Source organism: Aethalodelphis obliquidens, unplaced genomic scaffold (assembly GCF_003676395.1).
Source record: "Aethalodelphis obliquidens isolate GAN/ISIS:26980383/991018 unplaced genomic scaffold, ASM367639v1 scaffold10, whole genome shotgun sequence".
NCBI lineage: Eukaryota > Metazoa > Chordata > Mammalia > Artiodactyla > Delphinidae > Aethalodelphis > Aethalodelphis obliquidens.
In genome coordinates this window covers 37,196,771-37,209,473 of record NW_020837954.1, presented here as the reverse complement: position 1 = coordinate 37,209,473, position 12,703 = coordinate 37,196,771, and the positions used below count along the sequence as shown (strand labels likewise).

General features: G+C 36.2%; 1 protein-coding gene, 1 long non-coding RNA gene and 1 other non-coding gene across 3 annotated transcripts in view; 1 reads left to right on the top strand and 2 right to left on the bottom strand.

Annotated features, from left to right (window-relative positions):
* Positions 1 to 12,703, top strand: part of SGPP1 (sphingosine-1-phosphate phosphatase 1) — a 35,804-nt gene that overhangs the window by 19,932 nt on the left and 3,169 nt on the right. Inside the window, exon 2 of the mRNA XM_027111447.1 lies at positions 7,003 to 7,092. Within this exon, the coding sequence (XP_026967248.1) occupies positions 7,003 to 7,092 (90 nt within the window). The remainder of the gene's footprint in view (positions 1 to 7,002; positions 7,093 to 12,703) is intronic.
* Positions 2,409 to 2,534, bottom strand: LOC113623081 (small nucleolar RNA SNORA61). The gene has a single exon (XR_003433772.1). It is a non-coding gene; the product is annotated as a small nucleolar RNA SNORA61 (small nucleolar RNA).
* Positions 4,179 to 12,703, bottom strand: part of LOC113622845 (uncharacterized) — a 41,984-nt gene continuing 33,459 nt past the window's right edge. Inside the window, exons 2-3 of the long non-coding RNA XR_003433676.1 lie at positions 6,706 to 6,870; positions 4,179 to 4,953 (exon numbers count right to left, since the gene is read on the bottom strand). This is a non-coding gene — a long non-coding RNA (uncharacterized LOC113622845). The remainder of the gene's footprint in view (positions 4,954 to 6,705; positions 6,871 to 12,703) is intronic.

Here is a 12,703-nt window from a genome sequence, read left to right as displayed (position 1 = left end):
GGGCCTCTCACTGTTGTGGCCTCTCCCGTTGCGGAGCACAGGCTCCGTACGCGCAGGCTCAGCGGCCATGGCTCGCGGGCCCAGCTGCTCCGCGGCATGTGGGATCTTCCCGGACCGGGGCACAAACCCATGTCCCCTGCATCGCCAGGTGGACTCTCAACCACTGTGCCACCAGGGAAGCCCTTGTTGTTCTTTTTAAAGAAATAACTTTTAGTTGTGTTGCTTCTCTTGTTTTTCTATTCTGTATTTCATTTTTCTCCACTCTTACCATTTTATTATTTCCCTCAGTTGCTAGCTTTGCATTTAGTTTGCTCTTCTTTTTCTAGTCTTCAAGGTACAGAGTTGTGACTGATTTCTTTCTTTTTAACGTAGGGCTCCACTGTTATACACTTCCCTCTGAGTGCTGCTTTTATTGTATTACATGATTTTTATTATGTTGTGTTTTGTTTTTACTTGTCTCTATTTTATAACTTCCCTGTGATTTTATCTTTGGCCTATGGTTATTTAAGCGTAGTGTAATTTCGGGACCTCCCTGGTGGTCCAGTGGTTAAGAATCGGTCTTCTGGGCTTCCCTGGTAGTGCAGTGGTTGAGAGTCCACCTGCCGATGCAGGGGACACGGGTTTGTGCCCTGGTCTCGTGCCCTGGTCCGGGAAGATCCCACATGCCACGGAGCGGCTAGGGCCGTGAGCCATGGCTGCTAAGCCTGCGTGTCCGGAGCCTGTTCTCCGCAACGGAAGAGGCCACAACAGTGAGAGGCCCGCGTACCGCAAAAAAAAAAAAAAGAATCTGTCTTCTGATGCAGGGTACACGAGTTGGATCCCTGGTCAGGGAAATAAGATCCCACATGCCAGGGGGCAGCTAAGCCTGCACCACAACTACTGAGCCCTTCCGCTCTAGAGCCTGCGGGCCACAACTAGAGAGAAGCCCGTGGGCTGCAACTGGAGAAGCCCCCACACCGCAAGGAAGAGCCCTCGAGTTGCAATGCGTGCTGCAACTAAGACCCAACACAGCCAAACAACAATTAAAAAAAAAGAGTAGTTTAATTTCTACATACAGTTGATCCTCATTTTTCATGCCTTGCTTGTTTGTAAGTTTACCTACTCAGTAGAATTTGTCACTCGAGAATCAGTACATTCAGACCTGGTGCAGAGTGGTGAAAAATTTGAGTCATCTGGTATACATGTTCCCAGCCAAGGCTGAGCAAGGCAATAAACTGCTTTCTTGTTTCAGCTGTTATACTGTAAACAAGAGTCCTTTTTGCAGTCTGTTCAGTACCACATTTGTCATGTCTTTGTGCTTTTTTTTTGATGGCTTTGCTGTTTAAAAGGGTCCCCAAGCTGCAGTGCTGTTTTGTGTTCCTACATACAAGAAGGCTGTGATATGCTTTACAAAGGAAATATACATGTGTGAAGTAAGATTCATTCAGGCACCAGTTATAGTTCTTTTGGCCATGAGTTCAATATTAATGCATCAACAATATAGTACATCCAGAAAATGGAAGAGGAAATTCACTGATGTGTATGTAAGGCCACTCTGGAAATGCTGAAGTAGTATCTGTAGTGTCTGATGAAGCTATGGAAAAGATGGAAAAGTGTCTGACTTTGTGGATTCATGAGATGATAACCAATTAAAAAAAAGAAAGCATAGTGGACAGCATCATGAAAAGCCAATGAAATCATGTTACCCAGAGTAAGGAAAATATTAAATTCTTCTCTTGTAGTACTGATTGGCCTGCACATTTCAAAAGACTATACAGCATGAAAAATGTTAAACTTGCAATAATCCTGAGTCAAGATCAAGAGACTGTGGGAGAATCTTTAGGTTGTCTGCTAAGTGTTATTTAGGAAAAAGGCTATGTGGAAAAGCAGGTTTTCAATGCTGATGAGACTGGCTTATAGAACTATTTCTCCAGTTCTGTCAATGTTTGCTTCAGTTATTTTTGGGCTTTGTTTGGTGCAAATGTGTTTATAATCATTATATCTTCTTAAAGAATTGATCCTTTTATCAATACATATTGTCCTTTGTCTTTGGTAACAATTTTTGACCTGAAGTCTGTTTTGTCTGATTTTAGTAGTGCCACATAGTTCTCTCTGTTGGTTACTATTTGCATGAAATATGTTTTTCCATTTGTTCACATTCAACCTATTTGTGTCTTTGGACCCAAAGTGAGTCTCTTTAGGCAGCATATAGTTGGATTGTGCTTTCTTATCCATTCTACCAATCTCTGCCTTTCATTGGAGAGTTTAAACCATTTCCATCTAAAGTAATTACTGATAAGGAATGACTTTTGACATTTTGCTATTTGTTTTCTGTGTGTCTTATGCGTTTTTTACTTCTAATTTCCTACATTGCTGTTTTCTTTTGTGTTTGAGTTTTTTATAGTGTACCTTTTTTTTTTTTTTTTTTTCTTTTTTTTAAACTAGCCCACATGCTATATAACAGACACTATGAACACAGCTTCAGAATTACTATTCCTCCTTTTACGACCACTGAGACCAGGGTTCAGATCCAATGGGAAAGGGAACTGGAGGGTTATAGCATACCATTTTGATTCCCTTCTTATTTCCTTTTGTGTATATTTTTTAGATACTTTCTTTGTGGTTACCATGGGGATTACAATTAATAACTAGATATATTTTGAAGGTATAACTGACACTTTTAATGGATTGGATGATGGGTATGAATGAGGAAGTCAAGGTTAACAACAAGGTATTTGGCCTGAGGAATGGAACAGTGGAGAAGTCATTTATTAGGAAGGAGATAACCATAGGAATTTAAGTTGGTCAGATGTGGAGACGGCAGAGAAATCAGGAGTTCAGATTTAGTCATGTTACATTTGAGATGCCTGTTAGACATTGATCACGTAGGCAGTTGGATAATAAAAGTCTGAGATTCAGGAGACGTGTCCTGGCTAGAGATGGAAGTTTGAGTCATGAACAAATGGATTGTATATAAATCCTTGGGACTGGATGAGATCACTAAGGGAGTGAGTGTAGATTGGGAAATGGGCACACTAATACTAAAGAGCTGTGAATAAAGGGGGGAACTAACAAAAATGACTGAAAAGGAGTGGTCTATGTATATTTTATATATTTGTAATAGATTCTGTCATTTCTTAGGAAAGGATAATTCCACATAAATCTGTTTTCTTTCCAGCAATGTCTAAATGAGGACAGTGGTCCTAAATATTAGTGGTCCTAAATTTTAGAGACAGTTTAACATAAAATAAAAAGGTAGTTATAATTTGGATATTCTTAAATATAAAATAAGTGTGCCAGATGAATTGGTTATTATGCATAATCTTCCTCCCCCAACATGATCCCACTTTAGGAATATTACTTTATCTAGTTTTTCTAGGTGGTTTTACTTTTTTTTTTTTTTTTTTTTGGCGGTACGCGGGCCTCTCACAGTTGTGGCCTCTCCCGTTGCGGAGCACAGGCTCTGGACGTGCAGGCTTAGTGGCCACGGCTCACGGGCCTAGCCACTTCGCGGTATGTGGGATCTCCCCGGACCGGGGCGTGAACCCGTGTCCCCTGCATCGGCAGGCAGACTCTCAACCACTGCGCCACCAGGGAAGCCCGGTTTTACTTTTTATAGTCATTAAAATCTGTGATCTTTTTTATCTGCTTAAAAGATTGCTTGATAAAATACTTCTTTGCTTTGATACTGTAATTATACTGAATTCTGTTCTGCGGGGAGCGAATGTGAAAGTTATGTAGTCAGAACTGAATCAGGTCTTCCCCCAAATGTGTTTATTTCCACAAAAAAAATCTAGGGAAAATATTGTGAAGGTAGAGACTAATTGCTTAAAAAAATCAAACATCAATAAAAAAAAATGACTTGTTCTTTTCCCAAGTAGTCGTCTTACCCCAGTGAGGTCTAAAGGTGCTCTGGAATAGGGGAAAAGCTTCCGCATCTAGCTTGTTTGCATTCCTAACTCTCCCATTTAAACACCTTGGAGTTAGTAAACCTGAATAAAGGTGGATTAAGTTAAGTTAAATTCAGTTAACTTAAAATGCTTCTTTTTGCCTACCTTCAGTCCTAGCTTTTGAGACTTAATAAATGAATTTTTCTTCTATCTATTGTGTAAGAGAATTCCCACCAATAACTTTGTACTTTTTTACTTCCTTATGGGGTCTAAGTGAAAAAAGAGAAAGAAGAAAGACGCATAGGAGACTTTTTTGGTGGTGGTGGTAGTTTTTACTTCTTTGCCTCTCCCTTGCTATTAACAGTTTAAAAAAAAATGAACAGAAAAATTGAAAATACCTGAGTGCCTGCTACAGAGACAAAAGCCACTGTTATCTCTCATCTAGATTGTAACAGCAGCCTCCTAACTGGTCTTCCTGCTTCCACCCTTGCTCCCTTATTGTCTAATCCCATGACACTGCTCTGCTCAAAACCCTGCAATGGCTCCCTATTTGATTCCCCACAAAATCAGATTTCTTACGGAGGGCTCTTAGGCTCTGGTTGCCATGACCTCTCTCACCTCTCCTCCTACCTGCTCTCTCTGTTCCAGCCACACTAGCTTCCTTGCCAGTCACATTTCCTCATTAAAGACTTTGCTCTACCTGATCCCACTCCCTCATATAGGTTCTTTCCTCAGATACCTGGTTGGCTAATTCTCTCACTTCCATCCAGTCTTGCCTTAAATCTCAGCTTGTCAATATAAAGCCTCCACTGACTATCTTTTAATACTTTAACCTGCCCCACTCACACTCCCATACTCCTAATCCTATTTCTGTTACAGTTTTAATTATGATAGGTGTGGTTATGCTCTGGTAATGACTTAACCCTGAAAACAGCTTAACAACGAAAGCTTATTTCTCATTTGTGTTTCATATCCATTATGGGTTAGCAAACGACTCTGTTCCACTTAGAACCTCAGGGACCCAGGCTGATGGAAGTTTGCCCATCTTGTGATGCATCTCAACATGCAGCTTCCAGCGTCCCATCTGTAGGGAAGAGAGAGTTCATAGAATGATTGAAAGGGGCAGAAGTCACCTTTTTCCCAGTTCATTGTCAGAACCAGTCACATGGCCCCAATCTAACTGCAAAAGGAGCACAAGGAATATTTGGTGAACATTACTGTTTCAACACCTGTTCTCTTTTTATTTCTCCATAGTACTTATCATGTTTTATTGTATAATTTGTATATTTTATATAAAATGTCATTTATATATTTACATATTGTATAATTTGCATATTTTGTTTTTATTATTTAGTGCCTTTCCTCAGCAAGAATTTAAAACTTATTCTCCTAGAAAACCTCACTACTTACAGCTTCTTGGACACAAGCATTTCTTCATTTGCTCCTGCTGTTTGTAATGTCCTCTATCTTTTTTGCCCTGTGCTCCTTTTTCCTCTAAAGAGTAAATCCGACTTATCTTTTGGGACAATTTGAATCTTAATCTGGGAGACTCAACTAACATCCTTAAACTAAGTTAAAGGCCCATCCCTTAGACTCCCTCTGAATTTTTATTATACTCCTATCATAGCCCTTAACCTCCTTATAGGGTTACATGTCTGTCTGCCCCATTAACCAAGTTCCTCATGCATATGGAAGAATGTCTGGAGAAATACATGGGGCCTAGAAAAGAAACTATGAGGATCCGAATAAGGACATTATAAGTAGGGTGAAGAGATGACAGAATCAAGAAATATTTAGAAAGTAAAATCAGCAAGACTTGCTTATTGGTTGAATATGAGGGATAAGGGAGAAATCAAGGATAATTCATACTTCTCATTTAGATTATGATACTTCCCAGTGACATAGGGAATATGAGAGGAGGAACAAGTCTAGGTGGTAGGATGATGAGTTGGGTTTGAGGTATAGTATGTTTAACTCCATAAGGATCTCAAGATGGAGATATGTGCAGGGGTTGGCTAAATGGTTCTTAATCCAAGGACATGGATAGGTGTTCAGCATGCTAAGTAGTAGTTAAAAGATAAGAAAAGGTGAGACTGCCAATAACTACTAAGGGCAGAACCCTTAGTTACACTAACGTTTAAGGAACAATTAGAGGAATACATGCTCGTGTGCAGAAAACACAGAAAAAATAGGTGGTGAAAGGGGAACCACGAGAGTGTGATGCTGTAGAAATCAAGGTATTTAGACTTTCAGGAAGAAATATGTGGGCCATGTTAAAAGCAGTAGAGAAGTCAAATCAAAACAACTGTGTACTAAGTCTTGACCACTCTTCTTGCAACGTTACTTAACTCTTTCAACTCCACTTCTTATTGAACCACCTTGAATTCTTATTGAATTGAACTATCTCGGCTTCAATTTCATTGAGAAATTTGAAGTTATCAGGCACATGCCCATCCATCAATCATTTCCTCCTTCCGTTTAATATCAGGAGCTTCAAAGTCAAGTCTAATACCAGTGCCATTAATACTAAGAGTTGTCTACATTTTAAGTTTTTTCCCAATTTATGGCTTTCTGCTCCCAGTATCCCACCAAAATTTTTTGCAATAAGGTTGCCATTTGAAATTTTAGTGGAGGGGCAAAAATGGACAACAAATTACGTGATGCTGAATATCAAAAGGAAGATGTGGAAATGGCAAATAGCAGTCAGTCACTGATGGAAGTGAGAGGGAGATAATGCCTCCTGCCCAAGGGAGCAATGATACTCACCTGGACCAGATTCAGGTGTTATTCCAGAGGCACTTTCATTTTGGAGCTACAGTAAAAGTATGTCTCTTACCTGTTTTTCTTCTGTAGCATACCAGTGATTGAATCTTTACTGTAGAAGCAAAAATGAGCCAATTCCCACAACGAAGATTGTAGAAGCATTCCATTTGATTCATTTGTTCATTCATGTAAAAGTATTTCCTGAATGTCTGCTATGTGCCATGCTTATGGTTAGGTGCTGGGAATACAATGGAGAGTAAAAAACACATAGTTCTTGTTCTCCTGGAGTTTTGTAGTATAGTGATTTTTTATTTGCTTGTTTATATTTAACCTAATTTATTTAACTAATTTTACTTTTTTTTCCCTTTAGTATCCTCTTATATATGGACTGATTCTTATTCCCTGCTGGTGTTCTCTAGTTTGCCTAAGTAGAATTTACATGGGCATGCACTCCATTCTGGTAAGGAAAACATTGTGTTCATAGAGCTTTATTTTTTTCTAAAATCGACAGGCAATTGTATAATTTTTACTCATTTTCAAACTTACTGGAAACCTAAATGAGAAAATATAGTTACTGTAAATCTTCTTTGTTTTGCAAAAATAGAAACAGGATGCTTTGTAAAGTTTTAATGTAGTTATCACGTATTTCATACAAACAGTTCCCACAATAACCAAGTATTATACTCAGGATAACATTTCTCCCTCCTTCCATTTTCACTTTTCTTTTCTTTCTCATTCTCTTCTATGCCTTTCCTACCACTGAGTCAAAACCAACAATGTAAATACAGACACCAAGGAGCTCTACTTATAAGTGAGGACCCAGTGACTAGAAGCTAAATGAACTTAGAACTGTCCTGGTGCCACTTGTATTTGAATATTAAACTCTAGTTTTCTTCTCTTTCCTGACAGTATTTTAGGGCTTACATCAGATATTTTATTTTGAGAATACAATTCAGTTTCAAAAGCAGCAGCACAGAGACCCTGTACTCTTTCAGCCAGCCACCTTTCATCCCCACTAGATAATAAGCAACATGAGAAAAGTAACTCTCTATCCCTTGCATTTAGTGTGGTGTCTCTCATGACACTCTGTGAATGTATTATGTATTATCTTGTAGATAAAGGATCAGAAGAAAGATGGAGAGATAGAAATGAATTCATGGAATCCAAAAGTTTATAATAGGTTATATAAAATTTTTCTTGTCCTTAACAAGTTCACATTTTTAGACTTTTCTACTCATAAAAGTGTCTCATTAGCTTATTTCGTAGCTGTAGAAGTATTGGGTTTCTACTTCTTCCTCAGATTGCTGGCTTCCAGCAGCTGCCCCTTCACTAGTAAATTTCCAGAAGTGCCAAATGCTATGTTAAGAAGCAAGCTATTTGTGTTTTATTTTTTATAATTATTTATATTAATGCAAATTATGAATTGGCATATAATTCTGTCTTTCTGACTAATCTCTACTAGTTTTATAATAGACTAAGTATCACATTTTTATATCAAATCTAATATTAGTCACAAGAAAATGTTTTCCATCTCTGTGCCATGTTACAGTTATTCCCTTCCACTACCAATTAGCAATATTGCACCTAAAAAACTAACAAAAGGTTATGCATCTATGAATGATAATATTATCCCTAGATTCATTATCATCATAAAAGAGGAATAAGAATCTTAATATATTGAATATGTAATCTCAACCATGCTGTTCTTAAAAAAAAGGAAATGTATAGTGAATTAATTAAATATTCAAGCTGAGTTCAGTTCATGTTTAGATACTGGATAACATCTGTTCTTGAATCAGCTGAAGTAAAAACAATATTGATGTATTATTTTTCAAATCATGAGTCTGACAACCAAATCATGAGTCCGATAACCCTCAGTCTTTTTTTTTGGCCGCACTGTGAGGCTTGTGGGATCTTAGTTCCCAGACCAGGGATTGAACCCGGGCCCCAGCAATGAGAACACCAAGTCCTAACCACTGGACCACCAGGGAATTCCCCAGCCCATCTTTTAATTATTCAAAAACGATCTTGTCCCATAAAATGTCTTTATCAGTTTTATTCTGACTAGCTACTGAATTTTATTATGTATAGCATTGCAAGTTGTTTTCCTTTTAAAAGTAAAATCACAGATGACTTGCAAGCATCGTAAATTATGTTTCTGTATTATAAGCACAATTATTCCTAATCAATAATATATTGGTTTTATCATTTGATAAGTGATATATGAAATTTTAGTCATAATGAACCCCCCCTTTTTACATTATGGATCTAATATATGCCCACAATTTTCACTTTTTCCTATATTTTAATGCTTCAGTAGTTACCTGCATTTTGAACTATTTTCTTAATCATAATTTGTATCTTCATTGTTTATTGTGAAATTACTATGGAACTATAGGCAGAGTATGCCCTAGAAGTTGCTAATAGGTGCTTAGATGCCATATTATCTAAGCAGATGTCTTTATTAACATTAAGAAGAAAGTTCTAATAATGTAGTCTAAATAATTTATATTAACGAGCACTTTGTTGAGTATTTTCCATATGCTTTGTTTTTATTGTTATAACACAAAGAGCAACACTTGTTTATTTTTAACATTTGCCTACCTTCCTAGATTTTCTTAATCCCCAGAAAAGTAGAGGAGTTACCACATCCATTTTTCCTCTATTTATTTATGTATGTATTTGTTTATTTGTTTATTTATTTAGCCGTGCCATGTGGCATGTGGGATCTTAGTTCCCCAACCGGGGTCGAACGCATTGGGAGTGCAGAGTCGTAACTTAATGGGGAAGTCCCCATTTTTCCTTTATTCATCATCAAACCTAGCTCTAAAAATTTCTTGAAACACAAGCCATTTTTAAATTACTAGATTAAGTACTTGACAAATTACTGTTTTGTTTCTACATTAGTAAAATTATGAATATGTTATAATTACATTTACCCAAAATTGTACTAAAAGTTTATTTTTCTATATGTGGAAAGTCTTTTTAGAAAGGTATTATGAGATCATAAAGTAGAATGTACCTCTCAAACCCATTTTTATAACAAGACATAAAAATCAAACTAACCAAACAACAGGAAAAATCCTGAAATCATGTTATAGAGAAAGATCCAGAACAGTAAACACTAAGAGTTTTAATAGTGGTTATTTCTGGGTAATAATTACTTGTTATTGTTTATCCATATTTTCTAGTTTTTCTGTACTGAACATGTATTAAATTTGAATTTTAATTAAAGATAAAAATTTCAAAATCCATCCCTAATAATGCCTTTATAATCAAGAATTGCATTCCAATAATACATTTTGTTAGAAACACTGTTGGCATCACTGACATGTTGAATTAGAAGCAGAACACCTGAAATATGTTACAATTAAAAAGAAAAAACCCTAGGAGCCAGCAGAAGTCTTGAATTCTAGCCTCAGCGAATCACTAGCCTCTCTAGTTTTATTTACTGATTGGAAGAAATGAAAAGGAGACAATTTCAGATTTAAAACATAAGAAATCTTTATTGAATTTATGGTATTTGGTATCTTCTACCATAAATTTGATAACCATGAACATTCCATTCAAATGTGTAATTATTAACTTTTATGGCATATATGTTATCTATAATTAATAAGTATCTAAAATTATTTCCTGTTTCTTTTTGGAAAATTTCCTACTTTGAGTTCTTTATGCTACCTTTAACATCAGCTTTTCTTTATTGCATACTTTGTGCTGTAATGCTTAAAACCACTTACACATTTTAATATTGTACATTAAATTGATATTACAGTGATAGCCACCATGTTTATGTCCTGAATTCAATCATTCTTCCTTCTGGTTCTGTAGCATAGAAATTAAATGTGCCTTTTTATCCAGGATAATATTATAAATAATTAATAATTCAATCAGAAAAGGAGGCAGATTTGTATAGAGACTTGTAGTAATCTAAGTTTATTATTCATAGAGCTATAAAAGAAAAGCAGAGGACAACAAATATTGGATGTTTTCTGTCATACTGAAATATACATCTAAAAATATAATTGATGTGTTATCATATATATATATATATATATAACCATGTAAATCAGTAAGAAGAAGAAAATCCAAAGGAATAGTTGCCTTAAAGACACAAATATACATTGTATAGAAAAGGAACAGTCCATAAACATATGAAATAATGCTTAATTAATTATCAGGGAAATGCAAATAAAACATCAAGAAATACCAACAACTGATGGGATATAAATTTCTGTAAACATTTTGGAAATTTTTTATTGTCTTGTAAAATTGAACGTGCACATATACTATGATTCTGCCATTACATTCCTAGGCATATGTCCTGGAGAAACTTTCATAGACCCATATGGGAACATAAAAAGAAAGAACATAGAGGCATTGTTTATAATGCTGCTTGGTTTAAGAATATATACCAATTAAGAAAGCTCAACCATAACCAATGAACTAATCCAAAAGCTGAAAACATCCTAAGTGACCATCAGTGGGAAAATAGATAAATTGTATAACCACACAATAACATATTACATGGTTGTGACAGTGAATGACCTATAACTAACTGCATATGATGAATGAATCTTAAAAACTTAATGTTAAGTGTAAAAAGCAAATCAAAAGAGACTGCATACTGCCTAACATTATTATAAAGCTCAGGAAGAAGCAAAACTAGGTAATGTTTTGTTTGGAGATATGTGATAAAACAGTTTTTAAAAGCAAGTATTTATTCAGCTAATACTCAGGCTTATGCAGAGTGATAGAACTAGGAAACAACATACCAATAGATTCAAAGTACTGGTAATATTATAGTTCTTTTTGGGGGCAGTGATTTCATAGATATTCTTTTTGTAATTTCACATATATTTTACGTATCTTATTCTATGTACTAACTATTACATAATAAAAATCTTAGGACAGAAAAACATTAAGCACCTACTCTGCTGCTTAACTGTACTGAATGCTGTTGAGAAGTAACCATTGTTTTGGGCAGCATAAAGGTCACTAGTATCCATGAAAAGAGTGGTTTCAATGCAGTGATGAGTTTAGGAAAAAATAAGAAGTGAGAAGGTGGAGGCAGTGAATATAAGCAACTCTTCCGATAAATTTTTCAGTGATACTAGATCCCAGGGTTTCGTTTTGTTTGTTTTAAGGTGGAAATTCTGAAACAGTTTTGTTCATGTCAGGAATGATTCAGAAAGGAAAGTTCTTTTAATAATAGTGTTATTTCCTCCAATAAACCATCTTCTATTTTCTACCCAGTTGTTTGTACCTAAAAGTAGGAGTAGGAGTCATTTTTGATCCCTTTTTCTTTTGCTTCTCTCTTACATTCAGATCATCACCAGGTTGAAGTTCGTCAACTCTAATTTTAAAATATTTTACTAAATCCATCTATGTACGTCTCTTTATATGGACCATATCTAGAGTGAACCACTACAGTAGCCTCCCACTAGTGTCTCCTGTCTTCCATACTTTACCCCTATAATATATTCTCTACACAGCAGATGGAATGTTCTTCTATAAATATCCATCAGATTTTATTACACTCCTACTTGGGAATCTTTCAGGCTCCCTATCACTTTTGAAATAAAATCTGAACTTCTTACCTAGCCTACAGGGGCCCTATCTACATGATTTGACATCTGCCTGTCTCTTGGATCTCATATCACATCACTCTTCTCACTATTTGAGCCACACGGAATTTCTCTCAGTTCCTTGAACTCACTAGGTTCTTTTCTGCCTCAAGGCCTTGGCACTTGGTATTCCCTCTACCTGGGACACTTCTTAGATCTAAAGATAGGGCTGACTCTTTTTTGGAATCAAATTTCTGCTCAAGGGTCACCTCCTCAGACAGGTTTCCCTAATCACTCTAATAGGGTCTTTCATCATTCTATCCCATTGTCTTGTTTTAATTTCTTTATAACAATCTGAAATTGTAATATTTATCTATTTTTTACTCACATGGTTATTGTCAGTCATCCCCACTAAAATGTAAGCTCTATGGCGTAGGAATCTTTTCATTTATTAAGCAGTGTATCCTCAGCCCCTAAAATAGCGTCAGGCACATGTAGGTACTC